General features: G+C 44.6%; 1 protein-coding gene across 1 annotated transcript in view; it reads left to right on the top strand.

Moving 5' to 3' along the window:
• Positions 1-16708, top strand: part of Sptan1 (spectrin alpha, non-erythrocytic 1) — a 71144-nt gene that overhangs the window by 40237 nt on the left and 14199 nt on the right. The window contains 13 exon segments of the mRNA XM_050155335.1: positions 552-587; positions 2778-2825; positions 3957-4048; positions 4299-4443; positions 4529-4710; positions 8633-8732; positions 8847-9044; positions 9122-9268; positions 11725-11828; positions 11951-12113; positions 13958-14089; positions 14321-14458; positions 16008-16112. Coding sequence (XP_050011292.1) covers positions 552-587; positions 2778-2825; positions 3957-4048; positions 4299-4443; positions 4529-4710; positions 8633-8732; positions 8847-9044; positions 9122-9268; positions 11725-11828; positions 11951-12113; positions 13958-14089; positions 14321-14458; positions 16008-16112 — 1590 coding nt within the window.

The raw sequence follows: 16708 nt of genomic DNA on the forward strand, positions 1-16708 counted from the left end.
GAGCTAACTACCTATCTGGCCAAAACATCTTTGATCTTTATCTTTCTAAAATGTTTTCCCTAATATTATTTACTTACTGTTTTTTAAAAAATTCTATGAGTGTGGCATAAAGAAAAGATGGCCATTATATTGAATTCCATCCTTCCACTTTTTTTACTGGATTTGGGGGTTGGGAGACACAGTAGGGAGCTATAGAGTTGGCCTAGCAATCACAAGCACTTATTGCTCTTACAAAGAATCCGAATTCAGTTCTAGCACCAACATCATGGGTGGGTCAAACTGTCCTTAACTTTGATGCCCTCTTCTGAACACCCTGGGCACCAGGTGGTGCATGTACATACATGTCGATAAAACACTCATACACACAAAATAGATCTTAAAAGGGGAGAGGGATTTTACCTTCCAGCAACCCTAGGTTGTTTGCTGGATAGTCAGCTCTGAGTTCCATAGTAGTGAAGATAAACTATTGGGATTCCTCTGGGAGCACAGTCGCTGGCTGGGAAGGTTCTGTGTTTATGACACGCCGACTGACTCTTTTTTTCTTTGACTAGGATGAAGCAGATTCCAAGACAGCCTCCCCATGGAAAGTAAGAACTCATTCTGCACTTTACTAGTTCTAAGTTTTTTGCAAATCTTATGTTCTTTCTTGTGTGCCTTTTTCTTCGTTTCCAGCTTGTTGTAAACTTTCACTTGGTTGGTGTGGCCTCCTTCTAACCTTAGTGGCTATATTCTGTTGTTTGTGGAACTGGAAAACCTAATACACAGAAGCAGAATACCAAGTAAAGTTGGGCAGTCTTCATCCTAGAGTACACCTCACCTGGGGACTCATCCATTTTCAGATATAACCCCACAGGATGGCAGAGGATGGTAGGGCTGAGAATGAGAGTGACAGTCCTTCTGTCTGTTATCTGAGTGACCAAATCTGTAGCTCAAGGAAGCCTGTGTATAGAAGGTCCCACCTCCAAAGCAGGAAGGGGAGGAGCAAGTTACCCCCACAGCTGACATCACTGGCACCAGAACAGCAAAGGTCTGCCGGGAATGTGGAAGGAGGCTTGATGTGCTGTGCTTCCAGCTAAGATCGCACCACCAGCAATTTCAGTTTTACTGGATCTTCTCTTCTTGCTCAGCTCTCGTAATACATCGCTTAAGCTACAAACTAGTTACGGGTAGACTTCTGCGTTACAGAAAAGTATGTTCTCGGGACATAGAAGATAGCTCAGAAATCTAGCAGAGAAGGCCTTCCTTCACCAGCCTCCCGTGCTCACCCTTGTGCTGTGGTCTTGTCTAACCTGTCTCAATCCAGCCTCAGTGTCCCTCATAGTTCTGTTACTAACTTGGTTTTAAAAACAGAAAAGATATGAGACTTTTTTTTCTCATTTGATTCAGTTCTCCATGTCCCGCTGTTACTTTTTCTAACAGCAAAATTTAATGAACTTCCTATCTGAATATTCTGCCAAGCTTTTCTTACAATATATATTCTTCTGAAAATAAATTTAAAAGGGGCTGGGTCTCATACTACATAGACCAGGCTGATCTGGAAGTCACTGTAGACCAGGCTAGTCTTGAACTTATGGAGACCCACCTACCTTTGCCTCCCAAGTGTTGAAATTAAAGGCATGCACCACCATGCCTAGCTGAAAACAGATTTTAGAATTACAGTTGTTTGGGCTGGAGAGATGGCTCAGTGGTTAAGAGCATTGCGTGCTCTTCCAAAGGACCCGAGTTCGATTCCCACCATCATATGGTGGCTCACAACCATCTGTAATGAGGTCTGGTGTCCTCTTCTGGCCTACAGATATACATGCAAACAGAATAGTGTGTCCATAATAGATAGATAGATAGATAGATAGATAGATAGATAGATAGATAGATAGATATTTAAAAAAAAGAATTACAGTTGTTTGTGGTGTGTGTATGTGTGTAGAAGCACACATCACCACGTGCTTAGGGAGGTTAAAGGACAGCTTGCAGGGCTGGGTATCCCTTTTGTAGAAGTTGAAAGATCACTAAGTTGGCAACAGCTGCCTTTGCTTGCTGAACCGCCTCACTGGCCCAGATTAGAGATCATATGAAATGTTTCTTATTTCTAAGATGGATTGGGAGATGATGGTTCTGCCTTCTGGACCTGTATAACACCCACATGTCATCTGTGGTTCATGAGAACATTTGATGGTTTCCCACCCCTCCATCAAAGCTGAGCCCTGCCTCCTTTTGTCACACTTGAAAGGTTTTGAGCCAAGAGGAGTTTTGTTTAGTTTTTAAGCCAGGTGTGATAGAACATTTTGATGCTCCTCAGGTGTTTACAAGTGTCTGCATTGTGAAGAAGAAAGCTAATTAACTGGCTAGCTTCTGTTGTCCTTCAGCAATGCTGTCCCCTTCAGCACACTGTTAGAAACCACAGCCTAGTAACCGCATCAGCCATGGAATGAGTGATTTTGGGGCCTCGCTAATAATGAAACAATCACAGCAGCCAATTATGTGGAACTGTTTTCTGGAGGGTTCTTTGGTACGGACAGTAAAGTGCACCAATCATGACTCTTGAGCTGCCCTTCCTTCAGCAGCTATCCTCAAGGCTTTCCTCTCGACGTGGCTTCATCCTGCTGCCAACTCAGCTTATGTACTTGGTGTTTTCTTGCACCTTTCTAGTAGCTGGAGTTTTTATCAATGCCCCTGCTTCAAATGTTGCCAGTGTAGGGTAACGCGGTTTGAGTTTGGCCCCAGCAGATCTGTCTGTGAAAAGGCTCTTGACTGGTTTCCTCCCTGTGCTCTTTTCACAGTCTGCTCGCATGATGGTCCACACGGTGGCCACCTTCAACTCCATCAAGGTAAGAAGTGATAACCAGCTACCCTGCTTACCCTTGCTTTTTCTTCACTATTTTCTTTCTCTTGACTATAGTAGAGGACGTGCTGCTGGGACCTGACCCACTTCCATAGGACTCAGAAACATGCTTAAGCATCTGCATCAAATGTCGAGTCATGAAATAGCTTGATTGGGATTCTTTCCTTGTTGTTGTTTGGTTTTGGTTTTCAAGACAGGGTTTCTCTGTACAGGCTTGCCTGTCCTGGAACTCGCTCTGTAGACTAGGTTGGTCTCACAGAGAACTGCTGCCTCTGCCTCCTGAGTGCTGGGATTAAAGGCCACAACCATCCGGTATATTCAGGTTTCTTGACTCAGACTTTAGTACGGGCATTTTGGTTACTGTTCTATTGCTGTGACAAAACACCATGACCAACGCAGTTTACAAAAGATGGTGTTTAACTAGGCTTTTGGTTTCAGGTTAGAGTCCATGATGGAATGGCAGCAGGAACAACTGAGACTCTCATCTTACTCTACAAACACGAGGCAGAGAGAATAGACTTGGAATGTCTAATCCTTTGAAACCTCAAAGCCTGCCCCAAATCCTAGTGACACACCTCCCCCAACAAAGCAAGACAGTTGCTTCCCAAACGGTTCAGTCAATGGGGACCAATAATTCAAACGTTAGCCTGTGGGGACCATTCTTATCCAGACCAGCACAGAACAGTACTGAAAACCTTCACTGGGATTTCCAATGAAGCAGGAACCTTAAGGACTCAGCTTTTTGTTGTCTGCATTGCCATTTCTCGCATCTGCTCTGGCCCAAGACTTGCTTGGTTGTAATGCTGAGAAGACTCCTAGTAGTTTCACTTGTAGCATAGGTGTCATGTGCCAGTCACCAGTATATTGGAAAGAAGCTCAAAGTTTTTCCCAGTGTTGCAAAGAGTGTTCCTAGATTAGGCATTTGAGGGATTTTCAGGCCATTAGATATGACTGGTTTTGATCTCTGCAAGATTACTATTGGGGTACACTGCTGGTGTATTTGCAAGGAATGTTGAAATGGAAAATTACAGGTGTCCTATCACTTCCAATTGAATCATTTTCCTAAGGCCTGGTTGTGGGTGTACCAGAACAGGCTGATGTTACTATTCTCCTGCAGGAGCTGAATGAGCGTTGGCGATCCTTGCAACAGCTGGCTGAGGAACGTAGCCAGCTCTTGGGCAGTGCACATGAAGTACAGAGGTTCCACAGGTGAGGGTTGCCTGGGGTAGGAAGAAATGAGGATTTTGCCCCTCATAGGTGGGGCTTGCTAAGTGGAATATCAGCATAAGTAGCTATGTCTTGTTGATGTTTGGGCTCTTTAACACAGTGGATACTCAGTTAATACTGCTGAGAGTGAATGTGTGTACCAGACACACAAGTGCCAGCCCAACAGGTTTTCTCTGATTGCCGTGGGACAAAGGCAGTGGTGCTTGGCACTCACTGTGTGTCTTGCCTGCAGAGATGCTGATGAAACCAAAGAATGGATTGAAGAGAAGAATCAGGCCCTGAACACAGACAATTATGGCCATGATCTAGCCAGTGTCCAGGCCCTGCAGCGCAAACATGAAGGCTTTGAGAGGGACCTTGCAGCTCTGGGCGACAAGGTGAGAGATGCTTGGGGAAGCTGAGGCCTAAGCTCTGCTGAGCACAGCTGTTTCTCTGGGCATTCTTACCACTCTTTCCCTGTAGGTGAATTCTCTTGGGGAGACAGCCCAGCGCTTGATCCAGTCCCACCCTGAATCTGCAGAGGATTTGAAGGAAAAGTGCACAGAGTTAAACCAGGCCTGGACCAGCCTAGGGAAGCGTGCAGACCAGCGCAAGGCTAAATTGGGTGACTCCCATGACCTGCAGCGCTTCCTTAGTGATTTCCGGTAAGAACCAAGTATCTTAGTTATGTTTCTGTTTCTGTGATAGACCAAAATGACCAAGCCAACTTATATTAAAAAGAAAAAAAAAAAAACCAACCTGGGGGGGCTGGAGAGATGGTTCAGTGGTTAAGAGCATTGCCTGCTCTTCCAAAGGTCCTGAGTTCAATTCCCAGCAACCACATGGTGGCTCACAACCATCTGTAATGAGGTCTGGTGCCCTCTTCTGGCCTGCAAACATACACACAGACTATTGTATACATAATAAATAAATAATTTTTTTTTTTTTTTTTAAAAAAAACCTGTTTATTTGGGGCTCACAATTTCAGAGACTGAAGAGTCCATGACCATCATGGTGGGGGAGCATGACAGCAGGTATGGCATTGGAGCAGTAGCTGAGAGCTCACATCCTGAGAGACCTAACTGGGAATGGAGGGGGCTTGGGGAGCCAGCCCCAGGGTTGGTTACATCTCCAGGAAGCCCACACTCCCTAATCCTTCCCAAACAGTTCACCAACCAGAAAATAAGCATTTTGATGTATGAGCCATTCTCATGCATATGCATACCAAGTGTCATTCAGAGATTTTTGCTTCATAGGACCTCCTTTTAATAGTAAATTGTAATATAAAAATTACCACTTAATATAAAATATTCAAACTACCAAATACCAAAAGTCATTGGTCTCTGCACTTGGGTCTATATCACAAAACATTGCCAACTATGTTTTCTTCTTCATATTTCACTTTATGTAGATACAAGTAATCTTTTCCATCAACTGTTTTGATTTAAAATAATGTCAAGAGAAGTTGCAAGAGTGACTAAATCAACTGTGGTATTGTTGCCTGTAGTTTCCAATTAATTTTGTGACCCTCATTAATTACAGGTTCTTTTGTTTCTGAGCAACAATAGATTGTTGGTCCCAGCATTCTCCTATCACACCTATCATGAATTCATTAATACCTAAGCCCACTGGGCTGTGGTGGTGCACGCCTTTAATCTCAAGGAAGCAGGTGGATCTCAAGAGTTTGAGGCTAGCCTGGTCTACAGAGCTAGTTCCAAGACAGCCAGGACTGTTAGACAGTGAAAGCCTGTCTTGAAAAGCTGTGTGTGTGTGTGTGTGTGTGTATGTATATATACACACACACACTCACATTTTCTTGATTGTCTCCAATATAAATTTCATAACTAGGGGGCTAGAGAGATGGCTCAATAGTTAAGAGCACTGGCTGCTCTTGCAGAGGTCCTGAGTTCAATGTCCAGCAACCACATGGTGACCACAACCATCTGTAATAAGATCTGGTGCCCTCTTCTGGCCTGCAAGGACACATCCAGGCAGAACACAGTATATATAATAATCTCAATCCCTCAATCTTGGAGCAGGATCTCCACCCTGTCATTTTTTAGGAGTATAAGCTAGGTGTCTTAGCAGATTTCCCATAATTATGCCTTTGTCTTTTCATGTCTGTTTGATACTTCACTGAGTTTGTGATGGTTTGTGGTGCCTGGCATTTCATGGTCTCAGATACTCCCTCTTCTAGGATGGGAGCCCCAGATGGTACCACTCTACTTTCCAAACTTGGGTCCTCTAGAAAAGCAGGAAGTACACTTAACCATTGAGACATCTCTCCAGTCCACAGCTGTTGATGTTTCTTCTGAAGAACTGTGGATTTTGTTTGGGATTATTTGTTTGTTTGTTTTTGGCTTTTTATAAAATACCTTCATTTTGGTGGCATGTGGGCACCAGGGATATATACCTAAGGAGGTCAGAAGAGGAAGTGGAACTCTCTGAAGCTGAAATTGTGGGTGATTGTGAACTACCTAGTATGAATACTAGAAAAGAAACTTGGATCTGTTACAAGAGCATTATTCAGGGGTAGGGATGGCTCAGCAGTTAAGAGCACCTTAGACCCAGGTTCAGTTCCCATCACCCCCTTGGTGCCTCACAAACATCTGTAATTCCAGATCCAAAGGATCCCATACTCTCTTCTGGCTTGTGCCTGCCTGGTACATAGACATACCAGGCAAAACAAGTCATACACTTAAAATTAAAATAAGTAAATCTTCTTTATAAAAAAAGAAAAAAGAAAAAATAAGAGCAATAAGCACTCCTTTTTTTCCCACATAATGTATGGGCATTTTACTTGGTTGTATGTCTGTGCCACTTATGTGCCTGGTGTCTGAGGGCTCAGAAGAGGATGCCAAATCCCCTGGAATTGGAGTTAGAGACAGTTGTGAGCCACCATGAGGGTGCTGAGAACTGAACCTGTTTGTCCTCTCTGTCACTAAGTATCCCAGTGTGGTTCTTTGTTTTTAGATTTTTTTCTTCCAAAATCTTGTTGTTGTTGTTGTTTTTTTTTTTTTTATTCTGAGACAGGGTTTCTGTAGCTTTGGAGCCTGTCCTGGAACTCACTCTGTAGACCAGGCTGGCCTCGAACTCATAGAGATCCGCCTCCCTCTGCCTCTAGAGTGCTGGGATTAAAGGCGTGCGCCACCACCACCAGGCCCACAATCTTTTATTACACTGTTACTGCAGTTGTGTGTGTATGTGCATGCTTGTGTCCCACAGCTAGTGTGAATGCTAGAGGACAGCTTGGAGAAGCCGTTCTCGCCATCGTGTATGTTCAGAAGGTTACTGCCCCCACTCTCAGACCCCTTCTCTTTATCATCTATGTATTAAGTTTTTCTAGTCCTGGTCTTGGAACTTGCTCTGTAGATTAGGTCAGCCTAGAACTCAGAGACCACCTACCACTGCCTCTGCGTGCTGGGGTAAAAGGTAATGCAGCACCATGCCCAGCTCTCCTTCTTTAATAAAAGAAAAATTTATTTTTTTTTTTACTTTTTAACATTATTATACAAATTACATAATTTTCACCTTTCTATTTTTATGTCGTTGGTGGAACTCGCTTTGTAGACTAGGCTGCCTTCGAACTCAGAGATTTGCCTAAGTCTACCTCCTGAGTGCTGGGATTAAAGGTGTGCACCACCACTGTGCTGCCTGTGGTTCTTTATTTAGTGTTGAAGCCCTAAAAGCTTTTCCCTTTCCACATTAGCATGTCTGTTGGTATTGACTTTCTTCAGGGTATGTAGGTGGTCACTTTGCTGAGATTTTATTGGTGTAACTTCTCACACATACACACACACACACACACACACTCAACGATTCCTGAGCCTTAGGTGCAGGAGTTGTGTTGTAGATGTATCGGTTGGGACTGGGCTTCAAGACTCTGCATTTTGATAGGTTGTGGTTTTCTGTAATGATCTCTATCTATTGCAAAGAGAAGTTTGCTCGGTGATGGAAGAGAACTACACATACCCAGCTAGATCCAGGAGAAGAATCCCCTTCCCTTTTTTTGGTAACACAAACAAGAGGCTATAAGACTCAGCCCTGTTTGATATATGACTAGGTTTAACCTAAAATAACCTCCTAAGGCCTGGAGAGATGACTCAGTGGTTAAGTGCACTGGCTGCTCTTCCAGAGGGCCCTGGTGCAATTCCCAGCACCAGCGTGGCAGCTCACAACTGTCTGTGACTCTAGTACCAGGGGACCTGACACCCACACCAAAACACCAATGCACATAAAATAGAAAAAAGTTAAGTAGCAGAGCTGGAGAGATGGCTCAGTGGTTAAGAGCACTGACTGCTCTTCCAGAGGTCCTGAGTTCAATTCCCAGCAACCACATGGTGGCTCCCAACCATCTATAATGAGGTCTGGTGCCCTCTTCTGGCCTGCAAACATACATGGAAGAAATGTTGTATACATAATAAATAAATAAATCTTAAAAAAAAAAAAAAGTAAAGTAGCTTTGACAGTTTAAAGTAATAATTACAAAATAATCCCCTGAGGCAGAAGTGATGCAGCCATTTCCTGGGCAGGCATGTTTGTTGCTGGGTAGTGTAACGGGTGTTCTTCTGTCCATCTGGTTTCTAGTGACCTCATGTCTTGGATCAATGGAATACGAGGGTTGGTATCTTCAGATGAGCTAGCCAAGGATGTCACTGGAGCTGAGGCTTTGCTGGAACGACACCAGGTAGGTCATTAGGGGCCTTAGGGGCCTTACCCCTCCCCGTCTTGGGAACCAGTGGTTGATAACTAGTGTGGGCATCTTCTGCATGTCACCTAATCACTTCTCTCCTCTTGGCAGGAACACCGGACAGAAATTGATGCCAGGGCTGGCACTTTCCAGGCATTTGAGCAGTTTGGGCAGCAGCTGTTAGCTCATGGGCACTATGCCAGCCCAGAGATCAAGGAGAAACTTGATATTCTTGACCAGGAGCGCACAGACCTGGAGAAGGCCTGGGTTCAGCGCAGAATGATGCTGGACCACTGCTTGGAGCTGCAGGTGTGTGTTTGAGTTTTCATCAGTTACTTCTTGCCAGCGGACCTATCTTTCTTCACACCTACCTGTCCACTCTTTAGCTATTCCATCGGGACTGTGAGCAAGCAGAGAACTGGATGGCTGCCCGGGAGGCCTTCCTAAACACAGAAGACAAAGGAGACTCACTGGATAGTGTGGAGGCTCTGATCAAAAAACATGAAGACTTTGATAAAGCTATCAATGTCCAGGTGGGTCCTAGACCATGAGCTCCTTGACTAGGTTTGCCTGTGTCACATCGTAATATGATGGCAGTTCTATCTTAATGACTAGGTTAAAAAGGAAGTTATCGACTAAGTTGTATTAGTTAGAGCTATTATTATTGACCTTCATAATATTCTTGTTATTCAGGAGTCAGATGCAGGTGGAGCTCTAAAGTTCAAGAGCTCCAAGCCTGGGCTACATAGAACATTCCAGGTTAGCCAGGACTATATAGTGAGACACTGTCTCCAAAATAAAACAAAAAATGTTATTCAGGTGGCAGGGATAGCTGTGTGTTAGAGTACTGCCTAGTGTGCTATAGGGTTCAGTCCCCAGTACTGCAAAGAAATATACATTCTGTTGGTCTAGATGCATAGCTACGTGGTTAAGAGCACTTAGGTAGTGCTCTTGGAGAGCACTTGATTTCGGCTCCCAGCACCCTCTTAGGTGTTTCCCAAGTGTGTGTGACTCCAGCTCCAGGGATCTAATGCCTCTCTCTGAAAACACCCACACTCAGTGTTTACATGATCCCCGTAATTAATAACAAAAGTATAGTCCAGCACATAGCCAACAAGTACTTCTTTAGTTGAGAAAATAAGAATTTAAACTGGGCCAGATATGAAAACATACCTTTATTACTACCAGCACTGGAAGCAGAAGCAAATAGAGGTCTAAATTTGAGGCTATCCTGGCTTACATGGCCAGCTCCAAGATAGCCAAGGCTACATAGTGAGACCCTGTCTCAAAATAGCAGCAAGAAACCTTGAGATACCAGCTTGGTTGGTACTCCTGTAATCTTAGTGTGTGGGAAACTGAGGTCAGGCTGGGCTACAGAATAAAACTGTCTCCAGCCGAGCAATGGTGCACACCTTTAATCCCAGCACTGGAAGGCAGAGACAGGTGGATCTCTGTGAGCTGGAGGCCAGCCTGGTCTACAGAGTGTGTTCTAGAACTGACTCCATAGCTACTGAGAAACTCTGTCTTGAAAAACCAAAAAAACTGAAGGGGGGAAAAAACTTACCTCCAAAGAGGAGGAAAGGTTGTGGGGGCTCAGTGATTAAGAGCACTGACTGTTCTTCAGAGGACCTGGGTTCAGTTCCCAACACCCACACTGCAGCTCACAATGTGTCTATAATTCCAGTTCCAGGAGATCCAACACATCACCCTCACACAGACATGTAAGCAGGCAAAACACTTGATTTACTTATCTAAAATAAAAAATAAAAATAAACAAATGATTAAAATTAAAAAGAAAGCAGGAGTTGCTACCCAGGGCTAGAGTATGCTTAGTGTGCAACAGGCCCTTGGGGCTCAGCACACAGCACCAAGACGGCGTTTAAAACCTCAGGTGATTCAAATGAAGCCCATCGGATCAAGTGCATGAGGACCTGGGTTTGATCCCTAGAATCCAAAAGCTATGTATGGTGTGTTTATAATCACAGTGCAGGGCTTTCTGGCAGCTGGCCAGTCGGCCTGATCTGTGAGAGACTTTGTCAGAAGACACAGTGGAGGTTCCTGAGCAGTGGCTCCCAAGCCCGATGTCTGGTGTTTATAAATATGCATACACATACACATTTATTGCACATACATATACATACAGAAAAATGTACTCAAAAGAGTTCTGTATTATTGTATGATGACAGAGCTGTAATTCCCTAGAAGAATGCTTCCTGACATATATGAAACTTCGGTTCAGACCATAGCACTGCAAAAAACAATGATGGTATTGAAAAAAATTAATTTTTCTAAATTTATGAATATTTATATGCTTGTCTCTTAAGTGTAGCATGTATGTGCAGTGCCCTTAGAAGCCAGAAGGTGTCAGATCCTCTGCAAGTAGAGTATAGCAAGCTAGTTGTTAATAGCCATATCGTTTCTGGGAACAAAACTCAAGTCATTTGCAAGAGCCATCTCTCCAGCCCCCAGATTTGTTCTGTTTTGTATTTTGAGATAGGGTCTTTCTGTTTAGTCCTGGCTACCCTGGAAATGGGTATGTGTGGTGCAGGCTGAACTCACAGATACCAGCCTGCTCTGCTGAGATTAAAGGTGTATGCTACCATACCCAGCCACCCCCCAAAATTATCTTTTTAAGGGTGAAAATTTATGTTTGGTAAGGTGTAACACATTAAAACAAATAATAAAACAGATATATACAACTGTGACTTAAACCATTGTGTTGCAAACAGAACAGTGGTCATTTTATGAGCCTAGTTTGTTGCTGTGGCATCTGCTGGTGTCCCGGCACCTGCACAGCTCAGTATGACCTGAAGTCCTCTTGAACTAAACCCTACTCTAGTAATGATGATAATCAAGCTGGCTTCTAAAGTATCGGTGTGTTCCGATCCTGCCACCAGTTAGTTCCAAAGTGTAACCATCTCCTCTGAAAGTTAGCAGGCTGACAGGCCTTATCCAGCCCACCCCGACCTCTTTACCCGTTTGTCCTCAGGAGGAAAAGATAGCTGCCTTGCAGGCCTTTGCCGACCAGCTCATTGCTGTTGACCACTATGCCAAAGGAGACATTGCAAACCGTCGCAATGAGGTCCTTGACAGGTAGGTGTCCTATGGTGATAAGCTCTACCCATTGAGATGAAAGCCCACATGTGAGAGGCCACGCCTACTCAAGCTTCTTCTTTTCTGGTAAAGAACACTCAACATTTGATCTTCATTCATAGGTGGCGCCGCCTAAAAGCCCAGATGATTGAGAAAAGGTCAAAACTTGGAGAATCTCAAACACTTCAGCAGTTCAGCCGGGATGTGGATGAAATTGAGGCCTGGATCAGTGAGAAGTTACAGACAGCGAGTGATGAGTCCTATAAGGACCCCACCAATATCCAGGTTAGTGGACTTCGTGGTGCTGGCTCTGAAGTGCCCGTGTTACAGAAATGAGACTTAAAGGAGTTTGCCTACAAAACCATTCGCACCACTGTGAAGCTTACTTAGAAAGAGTCCCTGGACCAGTGGGCAAATGCTGCCGAGTTGGTGGAGCCATTTGACAGCTGCTCCCTTGCTAGTCTCTGTAGAAATTTGTCTGCTAAGAGTCCTACTCCTATGCTGTTCCCAAGTGCTGAATTTCCTGGGGAAGTATGATGGCAATTGAGTCTTTAATAGCTAAGACATGTTCAAATCAGTGTACTGAACTCTTCTTTCAATCTGTTTTTGTAGCTTTCCAAGCTGCTGGTAAGTTCTTTATGCTTTTAAGAGTTGTAGATTTGTGAGCTCTGGGGTCTGTGTTCTACGCTGGAATACTGTGACTGTGGTCACATAATGTCCACTGGTGTCCGTTCATCCATCACCATTCTAATCCCCAGTCACCCTCCATCCAAGTGTCCCTGTTAGATGTGGCTTTATCTGTTGTAATTAGCCGGTAGTCCTTACCTCTTCTTCCCCATTCCATCATCCATGCAAGTTCTGTACAGTGTTTGGTTTGGGGGCAGTAGTTTGACCACTTTTTTTCAAGGGGTGCTTTTAAAAACAAAATATCAGCTTCTATATGTAAAAGACTGTGAGTTTGTTTTCCTGGGCTTAAGGTGTCGAGTGGCCTGGGCAGGGCAGGGCAGGCTAGCTTGGGATGAATCCAATATCACCTAGGCTGGTGTCAAGAGGTGCTGGCCTAGAGAACTGGAATAGCAATACATGCTTTTAAATCTAAGTAGACATTGCTGAGGAGGTCACAAAAAGATTATCTGTCATCACATGGCTCCAAGTCCCAGAACTAGCAAGAGGAGAGTAATAGGTTTGTATCAACAGTGATGAGAGCAAATCACAAAGTGACTCTGTTGTCAAGATCTGTGCGTGAGACCTGTTGGTCTTGGTGCTGCCTTAGCAGCAAGGGTCCCCTCCCTGCAATGGTTACTGCCCCTGAAATGAAACATTGAGTGCAGAAATTCTTAGCCAAATAAACTATTTTGTTGGCTTTTTTTGTGGCTTTTTTTCTTGTTGGTCTTTATGTTTGTCTGTTCTCTCCTATTTTTCTTTCTCAGTAACATTCTCCCCTGAGACTATTTCTCGCCCTGTATTTTCCCCAGAACTGTGTTACAGCTACTGTTATCCTCACAATCATAGATCTTAAGTGTTTCAGCATCTTTAGTTTCTTAACAAATTCTTAGAAACCATACCAGGCCCCCAACTCTCTTATTCCTTGAAAAAATAAAATTCAGCCTGCCTTTAGACTGGATTTTTTAACAACCTCATGTTTTGATTAATGACAGATAGCAAATATAAGCCTACAAATCTTCATCAACAGAACCACTGCAGCCACCAGATGTTCCTGCTGTAGGGGTAGGGGATAGCCCATCCACATTACCAGTCAGAACTTCTGTCCAGGAAGCATAAAGACATGGGTTGACAATGGACATGTGGTTAGATTCAGAACTAAAATTGACCTCAGTCTCCTACAGATTTTGAGGCTTTGCTCCCAGCCTGCTGGTGAGCTGTTCAGAACTGGCATTAACCCCACTGCCCTTGAACTAGTATTGTCTCCTTTCTGGCCTAAACCTACCTCTGCTGAACTCCCATAGAACCCAAACCATAGCACCACACAACCTGTGGTGGCTTTCTGACAACGCTAATGCTTGCCTTGTTCCTTACCTTCCTAGCACTCACTCCTTCCTGAGCATCTCTTTTGCCTTAATGACAAGGCTGGCAAGAACTGCCTCTGACTGGTGGTTTGGTACTTTCAGAGCAAGCATCAGAAGCACCAAGCCTTTGAGGCAGAACTACACGCCAATGCTGACCGAATCCGTGGCGTCATCGACATGGGAAACTCACTCATCGAGCGTGGAGCTTGTGCTGGCAGTGAGGACGCTGTTAAGGTATGGTCCAAGGACCCATACTGTCTCCAGAAAGAGTGGTAGCATGCTACTATCCACTCGACTACAGCTGAAATACAGTGCAAGACCTACAGTCTGTAGAATCTGAGAACTCAGTTCCTGTGATTGTTTCCACTTCCTCTTTGATGGTCTCTAATTTGAGTCTTAGGGGTGGGTCCTTCAGAGATTGCCACTCCCCAAGTGACCGCCCCCCCTGCCCCATCTCTTCCCAAGGCCCGCCTGGCTGCCCTTGCAGACCAGTGGCAGTTCCTGGTGCAGAAATCAGCTGAGAAGAGCCAGAAGCTAAAAGAGGCCAATAAGCAGCAGAACTTCAACACTGGAATCAAAGACTTTGACTTCTGGCTCTCTGAGGTAATGTGAGATGGTTCTTGTGCCCACATTTGAGTAATGAATGGGTCCGTCAGCCAGCCCCAGATTGTAAAGGGGAACCTCTTGAGAGCACCTTGAGCAGAAGTCCTCATTGTGTGAGATAGGCTCAGATTGCTATTACAGAGTGAATAGAGGCGTAGAATAGAAAAGTGATTTCAGAAGACCCTGGCTGTCAGACCTCTCCCCAAGGGAGTGTGTAGAGAGGAGATGGGTGCCTCATAGTGGTTTCCACAAGTCTGCACCAAGAGGAAGGGAGTTGGAACCTAGGCACACATAGGAAACCCAGACAGCAGAGGCTCTAAAGAGGATGATTTTAGAAACCACCAATGTGAACATTTCAGAGTCCTTTACCAGTCTGTTGTATGTGCGTGAATTGTTGCAGAGGTGTATTTTATCTGAATTCAATGTGTCATCTTTCCTTAGTATCTATGGCAGAGTATTATCCCATATCACTAAATTCTCCCTAAACATTAGCATATGGGAGAGTCCAAAGATTCTTACTGTGATTTAAGAATTTCCTTTGAGAATGGGCTCCAAAAAGCCAGTTCATACACTGATAAATACTAGTTTCATGGCCAGTGGCCCCACAAACTGCCCAAGCCACACATTGAGGGGTTGAGGGGAGGGTAGAAGGAGAGTGGGGAGAACAATGAGGGATTGGGAAGGTCAAGTTGGGGGAAGAGCAGAGGGGAGGGAGAGCAAGGAAAGATATCTTGATAGAAGGAGCCATTACGGGGTTAGCAAGAAACCTGGCACCAAGGAAATTCCCAGGAATCCACAAGGATGACCCGAGCTAAGAATCTAAGCAGTAGTGGAAAGGGTGCCTAAACTGGCCTTCCCCTGTAAGCAGATTGGTAACAACCTTAATTGTCATCATAGAGCCTTCATCCAGTAGAGAGATACCTTGCTCAGCATGATACAGAGAGGAGGGCCTTGGTCCTCCCTCAAGTGATATGACAGAGTTTGTTGATGTTGACTCCCCATGGGAGATCTCACCCTCTCTGAAGAATGGATGGGGAATGGGGTGGGGAGAGCAGGAGGAGAGGAGGGAGAGAGAACTGGGATTGGTGTGTAAAAAAAAAAAAAAAAATTCTGTTGGGCTGCCATTCAAGGGTCCCTAAAGTGGAGACTGCAGGGAGCATCTTAGCACAGTGATCACATTGATAACACTTATCACACGGTGATCACACTGCTTCGGTCTCTGTGCTCTTTGCCCTTGTATCCAGAGAAAACTTGGGGCTGAGCCTCTATCCCTACTCTGAGCAGACTCCTTACTCATACCTAGTGGGCAGAATTGTGATTCCTTGGTTCACACATTTAATCCCAGCACTCAGGAGAGCTATGTAAGTTCAGAGTAAGCTAGGTATACATAGAGAGATCTTGTCTCCAAAACAAACAAACAAAAACAATTACAAGAATAGACATGATTGAAAAGGCCCTGGAGCAGCTCCTGGCCACCTTGGATTTCCAGAACGCTGTGACACTGTGCATGTCCTATAACAACCATTCCCTTTTGTGCTGCCAACTGCAGGTAGAAGCTCTCCTGGCGTCTGAAGATTATGGCAAAGACCTGGCCTCTGTGAACAACTTGCTGAAAAAGCATCAGCTGCTGGAGGCAGACATATCGGCCCACGAGGTCAGCAGGGTAACAGCTGGGGTGGGAGGGGGAGTGATTAGAGCGAACCTCAAGAGTGTCCCAGTATGTTGACAGGAGCTGGCATTGGTCAGGGAATGCCTGATACCCAAGGCAGCAGTTTATGGACTGGTTTCCTGACTATTCTCAGCCTGGGATATGCAGATCTTATCTATAAGTACTAATTATTTTAAAAAATCAGGTGTGTTCTTAGCTGGAAATGGAGCTCAGTGGTCCAGCAGTTGCCTGTCATGCCCAAGAGTCTGTCTTCCATCCATGCTGCTACAAAATTAAAGGGGTTTTGTTTTGTTTGTTTATTGGCATATTTTCACCTATGTTGTTTGCTTTTTTTGGTTGTTTTGTTCTGTTAATTTTTCTGAGACAGGGTTTCTCTGTGTAGCACTAGGTGTTACATAGACCAGGCTGGCCTTGAACTCACAGAATGCCCAGCAGTTGGTTGTTTTTTTTTGTTTTTGAGATGAGGTTTTGCTGTGTAGCCTTGGCCAGTCTCAAACAAGATCAGCCTGCTCTACCTTGGAGTGCTGGGATTAAAGGTGTGCGAATCCACACCCAGCTCTTTATTATTTTTCAATGGGACT

Source organism: Alexandromys fortis, unplaced genomic scaffold (genome assembly GCF_014885135.2).
Source record: "Alexandromys fortis isolate MF-2015 unplaced genomic scaffold, M_Fortis_MF-2015_v1.1 scaffold_72, whole genome shotgun sequence".
NCBI classification, from domain to species: domain Eukaryota; kingdom Metazoa; phylum Chordata; class Mammalia; order Rodentia; family Cricetidae; genus Alexandromys; species Alexandromys fortis.